At 40.3% G+C, this 19825-nt stretch overlaps 1 protein-coding gene across 2 annotated transcripts in view; it reads right to left on the reverse strand.

Annotated features, from left to right (window-relative positions):
* CDK14 (cyclin dependent kinase 14) overlaps positions 1-19825 on the reverse strand; it is a 513399-nt gene that overhangs the window by 63572 nt on the left and 430002 nt on the right. For both annotated transcript variants that reach the window (XM_054726652.1, XM_008149228.3), the window contains 2 exons: positions 18496-18635; positions 12547-12690 (listed from right to left, as the gene is read on the reverse strand). In XM_054726652.1, coding sequence (XP_054582627.1) covers positions 12575-12690; positions 18496-18635 — 256 coding nt within the window. In that variant the 3' untranslated portion in view covers positions 12547-12574. The remainder of the gene's footprint in view (positions 1-12546; positions 12691-18495; positions 18636-19825) is intronic.

Consider the following 19825-nt stretch of genomic DNA (forward strand, 5'->3'; position numbering starts at 1 on the left):
GCCATGGTAATTAGGTCTACCGTGGAGATGGTTTATGTAAACTACCCATTGAGTCACACTGAATACTAAAGAACATTTACTCAAAGGGAGAGATCGAATAAAATCAATCATTTTTACTTCTTCATCTAGAACAGTGGTCGGCAAACTCATTAGTCAATGGAGCCAAATATCAACAGTACAATGACTGAAATTTCTTTTGAGAGCCAAATTTTTTAAACTTAAACTTCCTCTAACGCCACTTCTTCAAAATAGACTTGCCCAGGCCGTGGTATTTTGTGGAAGAGCCACACTCAAGGGGCCAAAGAGCCGCATGTGGCTCTCGAGCCGCAGTTTGCCGACCACGGATCTAGAACATTATTATGTTGCTGTTGCTGTTAATCCTCACCTGAGGATATCTTTCTATTGATTTTTAGAGAGTGGAAGGGAGGAGGAGAGACAGAGAGAGACACAACAATGTGTGAGAAACAAATCCAATGGTTGTCTACCACATGAGCCCTGACCAGGGCTGGGGATCGAGTCTACAACTGAGGTACATACCCTTGACTGGAATCGGACCCAGGACCCTTCAGTCCGCAGGCTGATGTTCTATCCACGAAGCCAAATGGGTCAGGGTCCAGATCATTATTAACTGAAACTGGCTTTTTAAAAACAGTTACCACTGTGTGATGGTAAAGGGAACCGTGCCTAGGAATATGGCTTGGTGCCACTTAATTCATGCTGAGGAGCCGGCAGTTTTCCTCACCATGCTTTTGCATCCGTACAGTGCAAATGTCAGCAGTGCAGAAGGCAGAGAACCTCTCAGTATTATTACAAAAACAGCTTTGACTTCCCAGGGAGTCTCTGGGGATCCCCAGCATATATGCACCACACTCTGAGAACTACTGATATAGAGGATGCCATTTCTTTGGCACCTAGAGACCTTTCCTAGGGGAACCCACAAATCTGAAGGTGAAATGTCAACAACAAGGTCACTCAATCCATATTATGGAAAGATTCAACACAGAGAATGGTAAATAGAAGAACGTCAATATGTACCAGATATTATTGTAGTTCGTGGAGAGGGGATTAACTGACAAGAATGCAAGATTAGCAGAGAGTCTGCGAAGCCCCTGAATGCAGTGCAGACTTGCGAAGGCCAAGCTGAGGGCAGCAATGGAGAAAGAGGTGGGCCGGGGAGGAGGCAGGGAAGGAACAAAGGCCACCATTCGCCCTGGCTCTGACCGCCAGTGCCTCTGGCTCGCCCATCTTGAGCGGTAAGGACAGTTTACTTAAAGTTAGTCTAAAACTGGGAAATCCACTTGGACACAACTTAGACCCAATTCTCTTACTTAAAAAAATATTCTTGACAATGTTTTCTCTCAAAATAGTTCATTTATTCATTTCTCGAACAAATCTGCCAGTTATTAACAAATTGAGTTACTGTGGGAGAATTAAAAAAAACCTTAACTTCAGATGAACCATTTCAGACAGTATATCATAATGTTGTTTTTTTTCAAAGGCCAGCTTTTGGACCACACAATAAAACTCCCAAATGAGGGGATGAGGGGATTCACACTGATGTTTAAATTTTTAGATTTGACAAACTAACGGGGTATATCTTGACAGCTATATTCAGTAGCTTATTGCTAAGCTTTTTATGCTGAATACCGAACAGAATAAATTTTCCACCAGTGTTTTGAGTAGGAGGTTTTAAGATTCCTATTCACGGAAGGCAGCAGTCTGAGGCAGCTCGATAAAACAAGCATTGGCTATTTCATAACTGCTTCAAAAACTGTCTCAATATTTAAGAGAAAAGGCAAAGACATTTTGAAAATATATGTTTTAACCAAAATCTGGATGCTAAGTAAACATCCTTTCGTGCTCAGCCAGAAAGACTTGCAGCTGTGGCATTTGTGACTTAAAATAACAAATGAAGATGTCCGTGTAAAAGATAAATGATACCATAAAAGTTTCTTATCAAAAGAAAAAAAAAACATTTTCTGTTGCAATTTATGTAGAAAAGGGCTTTACACTAAAGCCCCTTTAACATACTGTAAAAATACTGGAACCTTTAAATTTGGAGTTTAGCTCGAGTACATACCAGGCAATACTATTTTCTGTTTTGCCACCACATTCTCCTTTTACAGACTGCAGCTTTATTTTTCCTGTAAGGATAGCTCTGTAGCTTCCTTTTGTTTGTAAATATGGCTACTGTAAGTTGCTGACTCTATGGTAAAATATCAAATTCTAGATGAACTGACAACTAGGCAGTAATGAAATTGGAAAGCTACCTCCCCCTTTAAAGAAAAAAACAGATTAAAATGTTAACAATGTACCAACATTTAATACAGTCATATTCTAAAATATACAAATATATTTCAACATGGGTTAGATCTCAATCTCCCCAAAGGCAGATCCTCTCCTCTGTAGATGACTGCAGAAGGAGCAGGGAGCCAGCTTGGTGGGTGCAGCCTAGCTAACCACAGCCCTCTTAGAATCAGTATGCAACTGAGCTAGTCTTCCACACCAGCAGAGGGGAAAAAAATCCCTCTTATTTTCCAAAGTTGCCCATCTCCGTTTCTGTTGAATTGCTACATCGCCCAGATAAAACATTTGAGAGTATGTCAGCTTTAATTAATGTAACATGACCTGATCATTTCCACAGTTAAGAATAAAGAAGTTTGCATTCTTTAAATCCAAAGCTCAACCTGGAGATTATGCTAAGTGGCTTCATTCATAGTCCACACTCCTCTGCTCCTGTCAGAAGGACAGCATTTGTCCCCTCTAGTGATAAACAAATTATACATGAAATCAATTCCACTTCACAATCATTTTTCCTATTGGGTATTATCTTTCCTTCGCTGCTCCCTCCAGTTAAGCCCACATCCTGTAACTTGCTAATGAGCTGGGGGCTTTCTGTTCCAGGTGGCACCCCCTGCCTCGAAGTCATGACATTTCCCATTTCGAATGCTGCTGGCATTTTTCGACAGCTCCTGTTAACTAGCCTTTTTGACCTGCGCTAAGAGGAACTCATCTGATCGAATCCTCTAACCTGCCAATCATTCTAGCAAATGATCTTCACAGTCACTCCCAAGGCAGGAATGGAGGGGGAAAAAAAAAAGAAAGAAATGCGAGTGAGAGAATGAGGGAGTAGGCAAGCGGCTGCCTCTGCAGCTACCTAATGAGAATACTTTAAGTCTCTGAGGCAGCTGAAACACTGAAAAACTGGTGGGAAAATTAGGACACAACTGCATGCCTGGCTCGGTAATTACTGATTTCTTTCCATCCTGAGATCATTTCGAGAGCAACACCTCTGAGATGTGCCAGCTTCTAAAGAACACAAGAACACCCTACCTGACGTGGAGAAAATAGATGTATTTCTCCTGCCACTATCAATATGCAATTCCCACAATCCCTCTCTGTCAAACAGCATCCTTCGCAGAATTAATTATGTGCTATAAGCTCGTTAAGTGTGCATTTGTAAACTAGGGGTGATTATCATGTTTGCCACAGTGAAGGAAGACCTCCTTCCCCCTTCCCCCCTACCTACCTCAGGCATATTTTAAATGTTACTATCATTTAGGGGTGTTGATTTATGCTCATTTACATAAAAACAAACAGGTATGGTTGAACATGGCACTGGGCTCAAGGAGGATTTAACAGTGAAAACATGGGCATTCTTATTAATGGAGGTAAAAAAAAATTTCCCTTCTAGATTTTCTTGCTGTGCAATTTATTTAGTGGGTTCCCAGCCCACAGAGTAGCTCAATGATGTTAGGAAGAAAGATCGGGTATATGGATCTTTGACAATGGATCACAATTCTAGTAATCTTAATATAAAGTAGATATGTTGACCAAGAAATGATACAACATAATTAATCATTATACCACTGTATGTTAATAATGTAAAATACTGTACACGATTTAATTGCACATGATAGTCACACAACTTTCCCCATTTACAGTAATTAGACCAATAGCCCCATTTACAGTAATTATTATATGTAATTGAGGGCATTTTACTAATTGCACTGAAAATGATAATCCAGAGCAATTAAAAATCCAAGGGCACTATACATTAAAAGAATGGTGATAATTTAAATGAAAAAAAAAACACCCCAAAATGGAAGTTAACAGCCACAGTATTTTTTTAATATATATATTTTTAATTTTTAGAGACAGAGAGGAAGGGAGAAGAAAAGATAGAAATATCCACATAAGAGTAAAACATCCACTGGCTGCCTCCTGCATGCCCCTACTGGGGATTGACCCAAACCGAGGCATATACACTGACCAGGAATCCAACATCAACCTTTGGTGCACAGGATGGCGCCCAACTAACTGAGCCACACTGGCCAGGGCAACAGCCACAGGATTGGATTCCACACTTGACATATATGGTGATATTTATTATGAGTTAAATTTCCATCAACTTCTCCAACTTTTGTATTTTGTTTGTTTGTTTGTTTGAGAGTTTGTGCATTATTTCCATAGGTGGAAAGCAACCCTTTGACGAATCTATGATGCTATCCTAGCAACTTCAGGACTGTTGAAAAATTATTCTATTGGCTGTGTGAGCATATAGAGTGTGTATGTTTGTGTGTGTGTGTGTGTGCATGTGTGTGTGTGTGTGTGTGTGTGTTTTGGTGGAGGAAACAGCTATCCAAAATTCCAAAAGAGACTTGGTAAATTATTCATTTGCACAACTGGTTTGATGTTCTTAAAAGCTTTATTCATAAAAGCATCTCAGTGTATTGCAAACATTTTGTTAACTATACTTGTAATAATTTAGCTAAAATGTTTAACTTTGTTAGACATGAAATACATTTGTGTTGAGCTTTTCATTACACTTGCTATCTGTCTAGAATTTTAATGTGTCTAAGGCCCTGAATCCCTGGCTTTTGTCCCGGGTCCCCAGTGTGTACCCCTCCCTGACCCCACTCCCCATTTCTACCCTGACAAAAGCTCCCACGTGAGGACTATCTCAGGAGGAGTGATGAGCATCGTGGGACAATGAGAATAGTTTCAAGCTTCTTTTTGCCTTCCCTTCCCGGCATTATCATTTAGACATTGTCCTCCATGCATTCAAATGTCATCTCAGACCATCAGCCCACTTCAACTCAAACAGCCTCCTTTCATGCTCAGACACTTCTTAGAGTATCCGCAGACCACAAAGACTGTCTAGTGAGACTCAGCTGCTATCCTGGTATTAATAATACAATACAGTGCACTTAGGGCACAGACGATTCCCTCTGTATCCCAAATTCATAAGACTCGCCATTAAATAAAAAGAAAAATCGAGCACCTGAGCTGATTATAACTAATTGTATAATATATGTGACTGCTAACTTCATAACAGTTTGGCCAAGCACTCTAACAGACATCTTGCTTACTAGCCACATCACATCCTGCGTCTACTATTTTTTACAAGAAAGCTTCCCTCATATTATGCTGCTGGCTAAATAGTCCCTAAGAAATTAATTTGGGTTTTAAAAAGACAGAGATACAAGTTGCAGTTTTATTCATACCCCCCCTTCCCCACTTTGAAAGCTCATCTGACTTGCAACACCGAATCACAAAAATATAGCCACGTTTTGAGCATCCATGGCTGATGAACCAATCTGTGAAGCATCAAACGCTTCTTGTCTTTTAGTCTTTTTGCTTTTAAAAACTCTCAATCACAGAAGGGAAAAGGAAAAGTAAGGGCAAAAACTATTATTATTTTTAGTTTTAAAAATATCACTCAATTCTTTTTAAGAAAACACACTGAAATATTTAAAGGTAATGGAGTGTCATGTGAGTTAAAACAATAGTTTTGAAAAACAATGTGCATCTGCACATATTTGTGTGTGTGCCCGTGTGTGTGTGTGTGTGTGTGTGTGTGTGTGTGTGTGTGTGAGAGAGAGAGAGAGAGAGAGAGAGAGAGAGAGAGAGAGAATAGCAAGTGTAGTAAAATGCAAACATTTTGGGGAAAAGGGGAAGGGTATCAGGAATTCTTGGTACTATTCTTACTATTTCTGCAACTTTTCTATAAATCTGAAATTATGTCAATAGAAAAAAATTAAATGAATGCTTAAAAAATGTACTCTGGATGAAGCATGATATAGTTTACTTTTACTCTGCTTTGTCACATTCCCAGGAATAATTAAGCAGATTAGGTAGCAAAGGCCTTAGAGTCCTTTGCTAACCCCTTCACAGGGCTGGTGGTGATGGTGCAGAGCACAGGGAGACGTGGAGAGGCAGAGAAGGGAGAGGGAGGAGAGAAGAGCCAAACTTCCTTAGCCTACTAATGGGCATCAGTTTAGAGGAGAGAACAGACTCTCAGGGGTAGAGGGAAACTAAGGAAGGGGGTGGAGGTAGGGTAGGGAAGCTAAACCACATTCCAGCCTCTTCTCAGCCAGGTGTTCATAATATGCATTATGCCTTTGTGGTTGAAAGCACTGTCAATTTCCCGAATAAGATGTATTTTTTAATCTGCAGCAATGAAGGGGTAATGACAAAAACCAGGGGTTCTTTCAGATAAAACCTTCAAGAAACACTGAGGTTTGTTTCCCCCTCTCTCTGTTATTTCCAGAACTAGTCTTGTCAACCACATGAGACAACAGACAATAAAATTGTAGTCGTTTGATAGGAAAAAAAAATTGCAGGATCATGAAGAAAACAACAGTTCTTACAGAAAAAATCAGAAGCCTTCCTACTGCTGATAGAAAGTTAGATCCCAAACTTGAATTTCTTACGTTGTGATAAGTACTGATTGGGAGTGTCTCCTTTTGTGTCTATAGTTGTAAAAATACAACATGACTTAAAAAGACCTTAAGTCTTCTGAGGAAACGCCATACTGTTCTCCACAGTGGCTGCTCCAGTCTGCATTCCCACCAGCAGTGCACGAGGGTTCCTTTTTCTCTGCATCCTCTTCAGCACTTGTCCTTTGTTGATGACAGCCATTCGGACAGGTGTGAGATGGTGCCTCATTGTTGTTTTGATTTGCATCTCTCAGATGATTAGTGACTTTGAGCATGTTTTCATATGTCTCCTGGCCTTCTGTATGTCTTTTTTCGAAAAGTGTCTATTTAGGTCCTTTGCCCATTTTTTGATTGGATTGTTGATCTTCCTTTTGTTAAGTTGTATGAGTTCCCTATACATTTTGTAGATTAAACCCTTATTGGAGATAACATTGGCAAATATGTTCTCCCATGCAGTGGGCTTTCTTGTTGTTTTGTTGATGGTTTCTTTTGCTGTGCAGAAGCTTTTTATTTTGATGTAGTCCCATTTGTTTATTTTCTCCTTAGTTTCCATTGCCCTAGGAGTTGTGTCAGTAAAGATATTGCTACAACAAATGTCTGCTATTTTGCTTCCTATGGCTTCTTCTAAGATTTTTATGGTTTCCACAAAATTAAAAATGGAACGGCCATTTGACCCAGTAATGCCACTTCTAGGTATATATCCCAAGAAAACAGAAACACCAATCAGAAAGAATATATGCACCCCTATGTTTACAGCAGCACGATTTACAACAGCTAAGATCTGGAAACAGCCAAAGTGCCCATCAGCAGACAAGTGGATTAGAAAACTGTGGTACATCTACACAATGGAATACTACGCTGCGGTAAAAAAGAAGAAATTATTACCATTTACAACAGCATGGATGGAACTGGAGAACATTATGCTAAGCAAAGTAAGCCAGTTAGAGAAAGATAAATATCACATGATCTTATCCGTTTATGGAATATAATGAACATCATAAAGTGATGAACAGAAATAGATACAGAGACAAAGAAGTAACGAACAGACTGTCAAACTACAGTGGGAAGGCAAGGGAGGGGGGTAAGAGATCAACTGAAGGACTTGTATTCATGCATATAAGGATAACCAGTGGACACAGACACTGGGCGGCGGGGAGGGCATGTGCCGGGGATAGGGGAGGCTGGGGGGAAGTCAATGGGAGGAAAAGGAGACATATGCACTACTCTTTGTAATACTTTAAACAATAAAAAAAAGACCTTTAGTCAAAAATATCATACAAATGAGGATGCTGTTACTCCATGAAAACTGGAGTTTCCCTTTGCACTGGGCTGGTTTTTTTCCTTGGTAGTGGCCAGGCAAGGTACCTTCAGACTATACAGCGTGCTTCAGCCCTCTTCTGAGGGGTTCCTTAAGTAAAGGTCGGCCATCCAGGTCCCAGCTCAGCAGACTGGATCAGGGCTCAGTGCCTGACCAAGGGTGGTCTACAGCCAGCCAGCGGCCTTGCTCTCTACTTCACAATGAGGAGGACCCCAATCAGAACTGCTTCTGAGGAGGGCTGAGTCTGAGGAAAAGAGCTCAGCAATACAGAAAAAGAGAGACAGAGAAACGGCAATGAGCAGGATTCCTGCCGAAGCAGAAACAAGGCGGCAGAAGCCGGGAGGTGAGGGGAAGATGAAAGGATGTGAGCTGATGCAGTGACAGAACCAGTGAGCTGCCACAGTGTCACAGGATAAAGGAGAGCAGCAGGTGGGTGTTTCTCCAGGACCAGTTACCAGGGTCCAGACAGCAGAACGAAAGCTCCCGTGGGATTCGGAGGGGCACTGAGTGTTTGCGCACCTATGTGGACTGCCAACCTGTTCTGCCTTACTCCCCCCAAGCAATCTCAACGAAGACCACCATTAGCTGAGGAAATCTGTGTCTCCTTCGCCTAAAATAGCCCACGCCCACTTTCTCCGGGCCTCTCCTGTCCCTGGGGCACAGCTCTTCCTGTCCTTCTCAATGGTCCCTCTCTGTCCCTCTCACTCTGCTACCTGCCTCTTTCCTCATTTGAGAGCTTCTCTTCCTCAAACACTTGAGCTTCTCTTAGGTGGCTATCATCTAGAACTGACACATATTTATACTGACTGAATCCAGTTTAATGCATTCTGTTTACCTGGAAGACTACTTTTAGTTAATTATTGCTTGATAACTAAATCAAGCAGAGAAAGCCTAATACTTTTTTCCCCTCATTGTCATATAATCTATATATATAAAAGCCTAAGTGGCCGTTATGACTGAATGACCAGAACGACCATGACCGGTTGACCAGTCACTATGATGTACACTGATCACCAGGGGGCAGATGCTCAATGCAGGAACTGCCTCCTGGTGGTCAGTGCACTCCCACAGCCAACCTCCCATGGCCACCCCCTCACTGGCAGGCCAACCCCCCCCCCCCCCACGCCAGCCGGCCAACTTCATGTGGCCCCTTCCTCCAGCTGGCCAACCCTGCCCCCCCACCATAGGCCTTGATCATGGGCCAGGCCGAGGGAACCCACCCATGCACAAATTCGTGCACCGGGCCTCTAGTAGTTAATTAGCAAGGATAATACTCTATAAGGCAAGGAGAAGGTCACCAAAATCTGCATGCAGATAACTTCTTGCACTTGAACCAAATACAATTTTTTTCATGCACTAGACAGACAGCTATTAAACTTGAACTTATTACAAATTTAATAGGGTCTGAAGACCAGCTGATTCATTGAAAAGAGATGTACCCTAATGAGCACATATCATTTCAGAAAAAAAATGTTAAGACATCTGTCTAATAGATTAGAAGCCACTCTTATTTCTTGTATTCAGCAAAAAGAGAAGTAGACAGAGAGACCAAGCACTTCCTGTCTGTTTAGAATAACTGGAAATTAAGCTCAACGTAGGGTTGTGTTTGGTATCAGGGTATGCAAATGTAAGTGAATCTACTGGATGTGGTATTCAATATAGCTTCTCGTCTTTTCCTTGGGGGAAATTTCTATGCACATTGAAGGCTCCCTCAGACAGTAAGAGGATTTTACTCTTCAATGGTGATAAAAAAGGGGGACAATCTATGAGATCTTGAGTCTGTTAATATCTTTAGAGGATAACAAAATGCAGGAAGCAGTCTTTGGTCATCCGGTGGCACTAGCCCATGTTTAACTCAGGTACTGTGTGGTTTTTCTTTTCATTTAATTTGGTCACAGGGCTCTGAAACCCAAATCGCTTTCTGCTGCAAAGGAAAATGCTTCTCATTATCCAGTTTATGCAAATCCAGGACATTAACTAAATAATGAAGTGACCTTAGCATGCAAGTACAGAAACAGTTTGGCATTGAGGGACTGGGGGAAAAATTAGGGCCTGAAACACTCCTGTCTATCAGTCCTCGTCATTTCAAAAACAGAAGAGATACAATGTACTTCCCTCTGCCTAACTCTCAAGAGAGATGGTGAAATGCTGACCTTAGCCTAGTCTTAGTCTATTGGGCCCCCAACCTTTTACCGCTCCTTCTCCTTCCCAATATTTCTGGGCTTTACAAAGAATTGGGACATTTGAGGAAAATTTAATATGCCACATCCTGCTCTAAGCAGTTAACTAATTCATTAAAACAAAATTAAAATATAGAAAATTCCATGTTTTCTCTATGAATACCTATATTTATGTACATTTTTTTTTGCTCAATATGTCTATAATTTGATATTCAATTATTGATCAGAATAAGTTCTTTTGTACAGGATTTCTTAGGACAATATATAGGCTATATATTTTTTGTCTCTAAGGTGGCCCCATTTGATTAAAATTAAAAACCCACTAAAGGGAGGAATTAAAATTTCTTTTTCTGCTGACAGAAAACTCAGAATCTAGCCTCCATGCAGCTTTTCTGAAAAAAGAAAAATTTAGATGTTTTCTTAATATAATGTTGAATCAAGCTGAAGAAGTTAAATTTGGAAGAGACCAACAAAAACACTGATATTAAAGCTTTATAAGTTGATGTAAAATGAAAAATTCATAGAGAAGGTATTTGTGTTATCAAATAATTCTAGAGGAAGATCTTCTACCATGCAGATATAATCTTAAATTAGTTTAAAAAATATACTGCAAAGAAAATACATTTTTAGAGGCTTTTAAATACTGATGATCACAGTTCTGAGCACCTTTTAAAATCTCTTTTCAAATAAGTTTTGAGTCCTCACAGGCTAGGCTTGTGTTCTGTAAGTTTGATTTGATTTTACAAGGAGAAGCTGACCTCATCTACACATGTTCTAACAGCTTTGACTGGCCAGGCTCAGGCCCGAGAACTCTCAAAAGAGCAGAGAAGAAAGAACACAGCCTTGCAATTGAAATTCAAACTTGCTTGTGTGCATGTGTGTATGAGAGAGCAGCCCAAATAAAGTCCACTTTTTGTTTCGTTCTACTGAATTGGCTAAAGGATTTATAAAGCCAGGGCCCTCATTATGGTAATGTAGGTTAAATACTTTAAAAAGTCTATGCTGCAACCTCATGAATTCAAACCACTCTCAGAACCAGGAGGTCGCCGGTCAATAACTCAGCCCCACTCTTTGTCTGACCAACTAAAATTCAGAATGGCAGCACAAACGCTGTGAGGTAGTGAAGCTGTGCTTCTAGGTGACTGTATCCAACAGGGAAAAATAACCTGAAGAGGGAAGGTCTCACTCTCACCCACAAGACAAGGTGGATAATTTAATTTACTCTCTTTCCCATCAAGAGACAGAGGAAGGAAAAGGAGCACCAGCCACGCTGTACCCACCCTCCAATTCACTAGAACACCGAATTGCTGAACATCCACATGAGCAAGGAACAGACATGGACTAGCGAATAAGAAACTTTCCCCACAGAAACGTTGGTTCTCTATTTGCTTGGGAGCGTTATGTGACGTTGAAGGAAAAGATACACACACACACACACACACACACACACACACACACACACAAAATATATATATATATATACATACACACACACACACACACACACACACACACACACATACAGGGGCACAAAATTCCCCAAACCCAGACACTTGCATCTGGCAATAAAAGAGAGGCACAAGCTTTTCAGAAGTGGCTGTCCTGTGCTTGTTTCTGTGAAGCATGTGTGATGACGGGGACAGGCTGACAGGCCCAGCGATGGCCTTGTTTAGATGACGCTTCCTATCTGCAGAACAGAGGCAGTCACAGTCCCACACAGGACACAAAGGGAAAGTGCACCCTGATAAGGTCTGAACCAGGGGCCTGGCAGGGATCAGAAATGGGTGAGGTGGCCCACGTGGCAGCTGAGCAAAGCCTCGAGCACATGTCCTTCCTGAGGGAAGCGGCCAGCATTCAGTCAGACTCACACTCCCGGCTGGATTGAGAGCATGGGATGGAGCTGCCGATCTTTCCAGAAAAGCCAGAAATCCAGGCTTTGTGTAAAACCTCCCCATTTGAAAATGAGAGCAACTGATTAAAAAAATTAAATTGTGTGGGTCAAACAAAGCAGGTCTGTGGCTTCGATACAGCCCAAGGTTAACCTTTTTCTCACCTCAATGAAGAATGTGTGAAGAGTTAGAATGGTTTGCTTCTGACTAAATGGCCTGTTTCAGTCCACATGAATGAAGCACAATTTTGGTTAGACTCCAGAAATGCCTGAAAATATGCAAATGACCGACTGCACTTCTCCTCAGTAGAACCGGGGGTGAATGCCATAATGAACATAAGAGACTCGTCAGATGGGGTAAAAGCTGAACTATTTCACTTAAAAGATCTATTTGACATCTATTCAATACTATTTTCCAAGGAAAGTGGGCCATCTTACCTGTGCTCTCTTGAGAACGCTGTGCTCATCAGTGCTTGCTGTTGGATAGACTTTTGCCATAACTATTGTTTTTCCCAAAGGCCCGCATGCTTTCTCCCGATTCTGGCTGCAATCTTACATTTGGGACGGTAAAAATAGAAGACACTGTGGACAGAATGAAAAGTTGTCGTTTATATATTTATCAATGTATTTCCTCTTTTTTAAATAAAAATGGATATTGAGATATACTTTTGGAGGGCTAGCACTTGGAACATTACAGTGTATATTGGCCTTTGAAAGTCAAGTAATCACAGCCACACTCACTTTACACAGACTTACGCACATATGACAGGACAGTCTGTCTTCTCCTCAGAATCACAGCTCAGTAGGTGAAAACAACCTGTTTTTCCCTTTCTTTGTGCCATACTTTCATCCATTCATTAAAGAAATATTTATTGAGTCCCATGCTGTCCTAGGACTTCAGAACCCTGAAGTGCATGAATCAGAAGGAAAAGAAATCCCTGTTCTTATAGATTCCACTTGGGGAAGACAGAGGAAGACAATCAGACAAATATAAACTATCAACTGGTAGTGAATGTCATGATGAAAAATAAATCAAGGAAGAGAAATTGGAAATGCTGAGGGTGGAAGTGGGTACATTTGAACAGAGACCCAAAGGAGGTGAGAGGACAAGCCATACCTATCTAGAGGAAGAGGAAGTACAAATGTAGAAAGAGGAAACAGCAAGAGCTGACTCTCAGGAGGCAAGAAGAGAAACAGACAAAATGTCAGGAGGCTATTATAAAAATACAGGTGACAAGTGGATAGAAAAGCTGTGGTACATATATACAATGGAATATTACTCAGCCATAAAAAAGAATGAAACCTTACCATTTGTGACAGCACTAATGGACCTACAGGATATTATGCTCAGTGAAGTACAAATTTGTCAGAGAGAGACAAATACCATATCATTTCACTTATACGTGGAATCTAAAGAACAATATAAATGAACAAACAAAACAGAAACAGACTCACAAATGCAGAGGAAAGACTAGTGGTTTCCAGAGGGGAGGGGAGATGGGGGACTGGGTGAAAAAGGTGAAGGGATGAGAAGATTGGTAGTCACAAAACAGTTACAGGGACGTAAAATACAGCATAGGAAATAGACTCACTAATATTGCGATAACTATGTATGGTGTCAGGTGGGTAGTAGAAATATCAGGGGGAACACTTTGTAAAGTATATGATTGTCTAACACTATGTTGTACATCTGAAACTAATACAAAATAATATTGGGGGGGAAAAAAACTGAGAACAAAATACAGGTGAAAGAAGACAACCAGTGACAGCATTGGAGAAGGGAGAAGGGGTGTGATTCTGGTAATATTTTGAAGATAATACCAACAGGGTCTGTGGAAGAAGTGAGTATGGGTGTGACAAAAGAAAGCTTCTGAGGGAACCTGCATTAACTGGAAGCACAATGTTGCCATTTGTTGACCAGGGGAAGACTCCAGAGGGAGCCAGTCTGGGGGAAGAGATGAGGAGCTCAGTTTTTGGAATACTACTGGTAAGTTTGAGATGCCTACTAGGTGGCCAACTGGAGAATCTGAGTAGTCAGGTGGATATGCAATCAGTGGAGGTGGGACTGGAGATATAAATTTGGAAGCTGTCAATGTATAAAGAATATTTAAATCATGAGATGGGAAGAGATCATCGGGGCTCTAAGGAGCAAATATAGATAGAAAGATTTGAGGACTAAGCCCCAGGGCACTCTAACAGTGAGATGTCTGGCAGATCAGGAGAAATCCACAGGAGCCTGAAAAGTAGAAGCAGAAGGAAAACCCTGAGAGAGTCCTATCCTAGAATTCAAGTGAAGGAAATGTTACCCAGAGGGGAGGGTGGTCAATTGGGTTGAATTCTGCTGATGGATCAAGATGAGGGCTGAGGAAGGATCAATGGATAGAGACTTGGAAAACAGGGGATTTGGAGTCTTGGGTGCAAAAGCCTGGGTCAAAAGGATCCACGAGAGAATGGAAATCTAGGAATTACAGGCAGCAAATACATTTAAAATGGTGTATGCTTGTTTTCTTTTTTAAAAGATGACCTGGAACTACCCTAATGGCATAATGTTGTTTTAGGGTAATATCTAGGACATATGTAGGACCAGGTAGGAAAACCTGCAAACCTTATAGCTGGAAAGGTCCGTAGGGAGCACTGGTTTTCTCAGTGAGAAACCGGAAGCGCACAAGAATAAGGAACTTGGCCAAAGTTGCTGGGCTACTTAGTGGAGCTGATGCTAGAATCCAGGGGTTCTGTTTCCCAGTTCAGGGCTCTTCACACCACACCAATTTGTTAGGCTGTTTTTCACTGCAGATCAGAGTGCTGTGAATGCGCAAATGAATGTAATAAAATCAAGGCCTCTGCGCTATGAAGTGTATTTTGTTCATTTACTTGGACAAGGGTAGTTCAGCTTCAATAATTTATGTAACTTGATAGTATACACAGGAGAATGCCCTATGGCGTGTTTGGGAAAAGTAATGAATTTCTTCTAAATCAGCCTCTCATTTACTTCCCTGCAATTAAATCTCTGTGAAGAAGTGGGGCAAGGCTGTTGGGGTTTCAGGATAGAGGGAGAATGACAAGGTGCCACCAGAATTAGCCAGCTTTAACTGCGAGATCCCCAGGTAACTGCCATTATTCCTGCTTGATAAGTTTGTAATTTCTGGCACACTAGTACATTACTTCTAAATTGTGGTATTATGTAAATTGGTGGGGTTTTTAAGGAGTAGTATAATAAAGAAAGGTACTCTATTGTCATATGTTCTTCCAAAGAAAATAAGAGTCTGGCATAAGCAAACAACTTCATCTTTGTATAATCCATGAAATGACTGCAGTTCTCTACCTAACCAGGGCTCTGATCACATTCGATAGTCTTCTCTCAGGGTCTGATACATTAAAGTGGCCAAGAAGGCTCGTGCCCATTCTTCTCCTTTTAGTCTGGTTTCATTTTCTGCTTGCATAATTGTTTTTCTTTTGTTGACATTCTTTTTAAAAATGCTGGGAGCTATCTTTTAAGATTGTGAGTGCTCTGGACTGAACTGTGTCCTCCCATATTCATATGTTGAAGCCTTAACTCCCAACGTGATGGTCTTTCGAGATGGGGCTCTGAGTAATAATTAGGGTAGATGAGCTCATGAGGTTGGGGCTCTCATGACGAGATTAGTGGTTTTATAGGAAGAGGACATGAGAAAGAGGTGACTCTCTGCCATGTGAGGAGACAGCAAGGTAGCTGTCCACAAGGCAGGAAAAGGCTCTCACCAGGAACCCAATTTGCCTGCACTTTGAACTTGAACTTCCCAGTGCCAAGAACTGTGAGAAACGGTTTGTTGTTTTAAGCACCTCCCCACCCCCCTGCCTATAGGAGCCTGAACAGACAATGCAGCGAGGTGCCTGGAATCGATGAATCTAGACCATCACCTGGTTGATAAGATAATCCATTTATTGGTTCTGCAACACGTCTTCTCAGGTGGACCTCTTACCAAATCTCCTTGAAAAGGAAGCAAGCAAGCACAGGAGGGTACTGCCAGCTCTACTTCCATTTGCCAGCTGGTGATCTTTTACAAGACTCCACACTAATGCAAACTTGAATGTTAAGAATTTCTAAATATAGCCTGCAGAACATCAACCTAGATAACAGTCACCAAAACGAGTCGTTTCACCCAGAACTAGCTCCAAAGTCTCCAAAGTCTCCGAGTGCTTTGTTTTGTAAACATGTGTATAGGACTACCACGTTGTCCAAAATGGAAATGACTATAGTATTTAATACTGGGACTGTTCTTTCTCAGGACTGGCTTTATGCGTCACAATGATTATCTACGAGACACAGAAACAGCATTTCTGTAACTCAAAATTGTTACCAGAGGCATTTAGCAGAATCATGCTTTAAAAAAAATAATGATTTCTCATCTTTATTCTCCCCCCTTCAAAAGGTTTTACTCCTCCTGATGTTTAACGTTATGCAAAGACGTGTTTCTGCCAATGAATATCACCTTATGGTGATGCTTCTGCAAATAGCCTGCTGTGAGCTGATAAAGGGATTAATGCAGCCAAAATTCTTAATCTGTGAAATTACAAATTAAATTCTCATATTAAAAATACCACCCTGAGGTATTTTTTGTGGTTTTAATTCCCCTCTGGTGTTCTGCATACACTGTGCTTGCTAATGAGGGGGACAAGGCTGTCTCCGCTGGCAGCCTGCTGCCGAGTGATAATGTGGAGGCATTTACTTCCTGATAGAAAATGGATTTAACCACTGGCTGATAAACTAAGTGGCAAGTGGGTAATAAGTCCATATTAACAGGAAAGTAGGACTACAAAATTCAGAATTCATAGACCATCAAAATCCTGGCTTAAACTCAGTCATCAAGTCAGGTGGGATTGAGATGTCACCAAGGAGGAGTGATATCAAGCTACAAGTTATACTAAAAAAGGAAAACAAACCATATGTTTGAGTTTGATGAGCCATAAACTAATAAGCCCATTTGTATCATTTTTTTTTTCAGTATAAAAGGATGTGCCACCAATTCATTATTTTTCCATAGTGATCTCATCTTTAATTTTTTTTTTTTAAATAGGGATAGCTGTTGTCATGGTCAGTGGGTATACTTTTAAAAAGGAAGTAGTGCAGAACATACAATAAATATGTAATGTTTTTTAAAATTTACAAAGTTTAGGGGGAGTAGTGGATTATAGTCACTTTAGGGTGAAAAAAAGGAATTCAAATAAATTGTGGGATTATAAAAAATAATTTAGGGTAGGAATACTCAAGAGCAGTTGTTACTTATGACTTAGTTCCAAAATAAAAGGGTTATTGTTGCCAAGGAGAATTTAATACAATGGGGGAAACATCTAAAGTCCAAAAGATTAAAGAAATAACTAGGTATGCCCATGGTAATTGATGTATATACAAGGATTAATAAGCACATCATCAATATCTATGCATATGTGCAGCATATTAATTTTCAGGCAATCAGAATGAGAAAAAAAATCTCTAGCTGGCATGTGGAAAGAACGTATCACCATTAAACAAAAATGTTCTTGAGTGTTTTGCGAAATTTCACAAGAATTCTGTTTCACACTTTGGAAGAAAGATGAGATCCTCCCAGCCATAAATCCTCCCCCAAATATTTAAAAATGTAATTGAAAGAGGCTGTGTAAATATGAACACTTTTGTAAAAACAAAACAAAAACCCACCCAGGAATGTGTTTTGTTTTAAGAGATCTAGAGAAGATCTGTCTGTATTAATACCAAGAGCATTTGTAGTTAAAATGAATTATGTCTTCAGTTCTTACATGTCAATTCAGTGCATTAGCCAATTGCCAACTCTACTCGTCAGCTCACTGCATAGCAGCCCTTTTTAAGGTTATTGTTACAACCAAGATGGTCTCTGAGAATCAAACAGAAATGAATCATTCCTCCTCTGCACTGCAGCCAGTTAAAAAGTACTGTATGCATAAATATGTAAATCATATTTTTCCCTTTCCTTTATGACTGCTCAGATCATTTTTTTGGACACACACATAATCAAACACAAAGACATGCGGCTGCAAACTGCAGAGCAGAGATAGCAAAAAAGGAATCCATTTTCTTCCTGTGTCTGGTAAGCTGGCGTTTGAATGGCAGGATTTCATTAAATATATACATACAACCCCCTCTTCTCCCCTGCGTTCTCTCTCCCTTTCTCTCTCTCTCTCTCTACACACACACACACACACACACACACACACACACACACACACATAAATGTACATATATGTATATAGACACACACATAATATATACACAAGCATATAATCTTACAAATGCACATGTAAACATCAATCTCTCTACATGTACTAGTATGTTACATGTAGATGCTAAAATGATGTCCCTGCTTTGATTGGATGTTGTGGATTTGTCCTACTCACTATCGGTCAGTTCCCATAGCCGTGGGGGCAGGTCACTAAAATACTCGTGGCTCAAGGCAGCCTGTGCTGATAGTCTGTTCTTTGGGGAACATTGTAGGAGTTTGGAGGCCAGATCCTCTGCATAATTCACATAGCTAAGCCTGAAAACATAAGCACAAAAGAGAGAAATCAGACCAAACATGCAGAGTTACTCAGTAAGACATAAGGCTCACCCACATTTTCTGGACTTATTTATCCCTGGCCAAGAAAACAAGTTAAATTACCTGCTGAAAATAAACAGAAGCTGAATACATGTTGGTTCTTAGAGTATCTGTTATGCTAAACTAACTGGCTTTTACTCTTGTAATCTTAGTCTCATTAATTTAAAATATTCCTACTATAAGCAAAAGGTTGATACTGGCAGGCTAGAACTAGGTCCAGAGGTAGAAAATTTCAGACGATAATTTATCAAATAGTTGTCAGAATTTGTTCAGAGGATCTATGTACTGCATACACATCTGGATACATTTATAGGAAAATTAATACAAAATAACCAGGAGAATTAAAATAAAACTGCTATTAAATTCTCTAGTTACGAATGTTACCTTTTCTCTAAGAATTCACATTTTCTTACATTTAATATAAAATTTTTGGAATAAGTACAGTCAAATGTCAACAATCAGAATATGAACATGCAGGTTAACAAAGGGGATATGCTTAAACCATATGGGGCTGAATCAATTCAAGATGACCTTTAAAACAACAGTAGATAGAAAATGTGTCTCGAGATTATAAAAAAAAAAAAAAAGCAGAAGTAAAGTCTTCCATGTGGTACAGCTTTCAAATGGGCAGCAGACCACTCAGCCCAGCCCAGCCCAGCCCAGCCGTGCTTTTCATGGAATCTCTGTCTCACTGCTCCATACAATCAAGCCTGGATAATTAACATAGCGATAACAAAAGTATTCCCAATAATGGCTACCATTTATAGATAGTTGAACATGTGTCAAGCCCTTTTGCACTCTCTCATTTATGACAGTCCAATAAGATCATTCTGTTCCAATCTAGGAACAGGAAGCTAAGTGGGAGTCTGAGAAGGTAGTGGGTTGCTCAATTAGAAGGCTGAGTGAATTCAAACCTCTCCAGAATTATAACTCTAAAATGGTCAGGGAGATGTAGAGTACAGCACAGAGAATATAGCCAATAATTTTGAAATAACTATGAGCCAGCGGGTACTAGACTCATTAGGGGATCACTTCCTAGGTTATATAAATGTCTAACTACTGTGCCATATACCTAAAACTAATATGATATTGAATGTCAACTATAATTGAAAATTTTAAAAAGTTAAAGA

The sequence above is a fragment of the Eptesicus fuscus genome, chromosome 14 (assembly GCF_027574615.1).
Source record: "Eptesicus fuscus isolate TK198812 chromosome 14, DD_ASM_mEF_20220401, whole genome shotgun sequence".
Taxonomy (NCBI): Eukaryota; Metazoa; Chordata; class Mammalia; order Chiroptera; family Vespertilionidae; genus Eptesicus; species Eptesicus fuscus.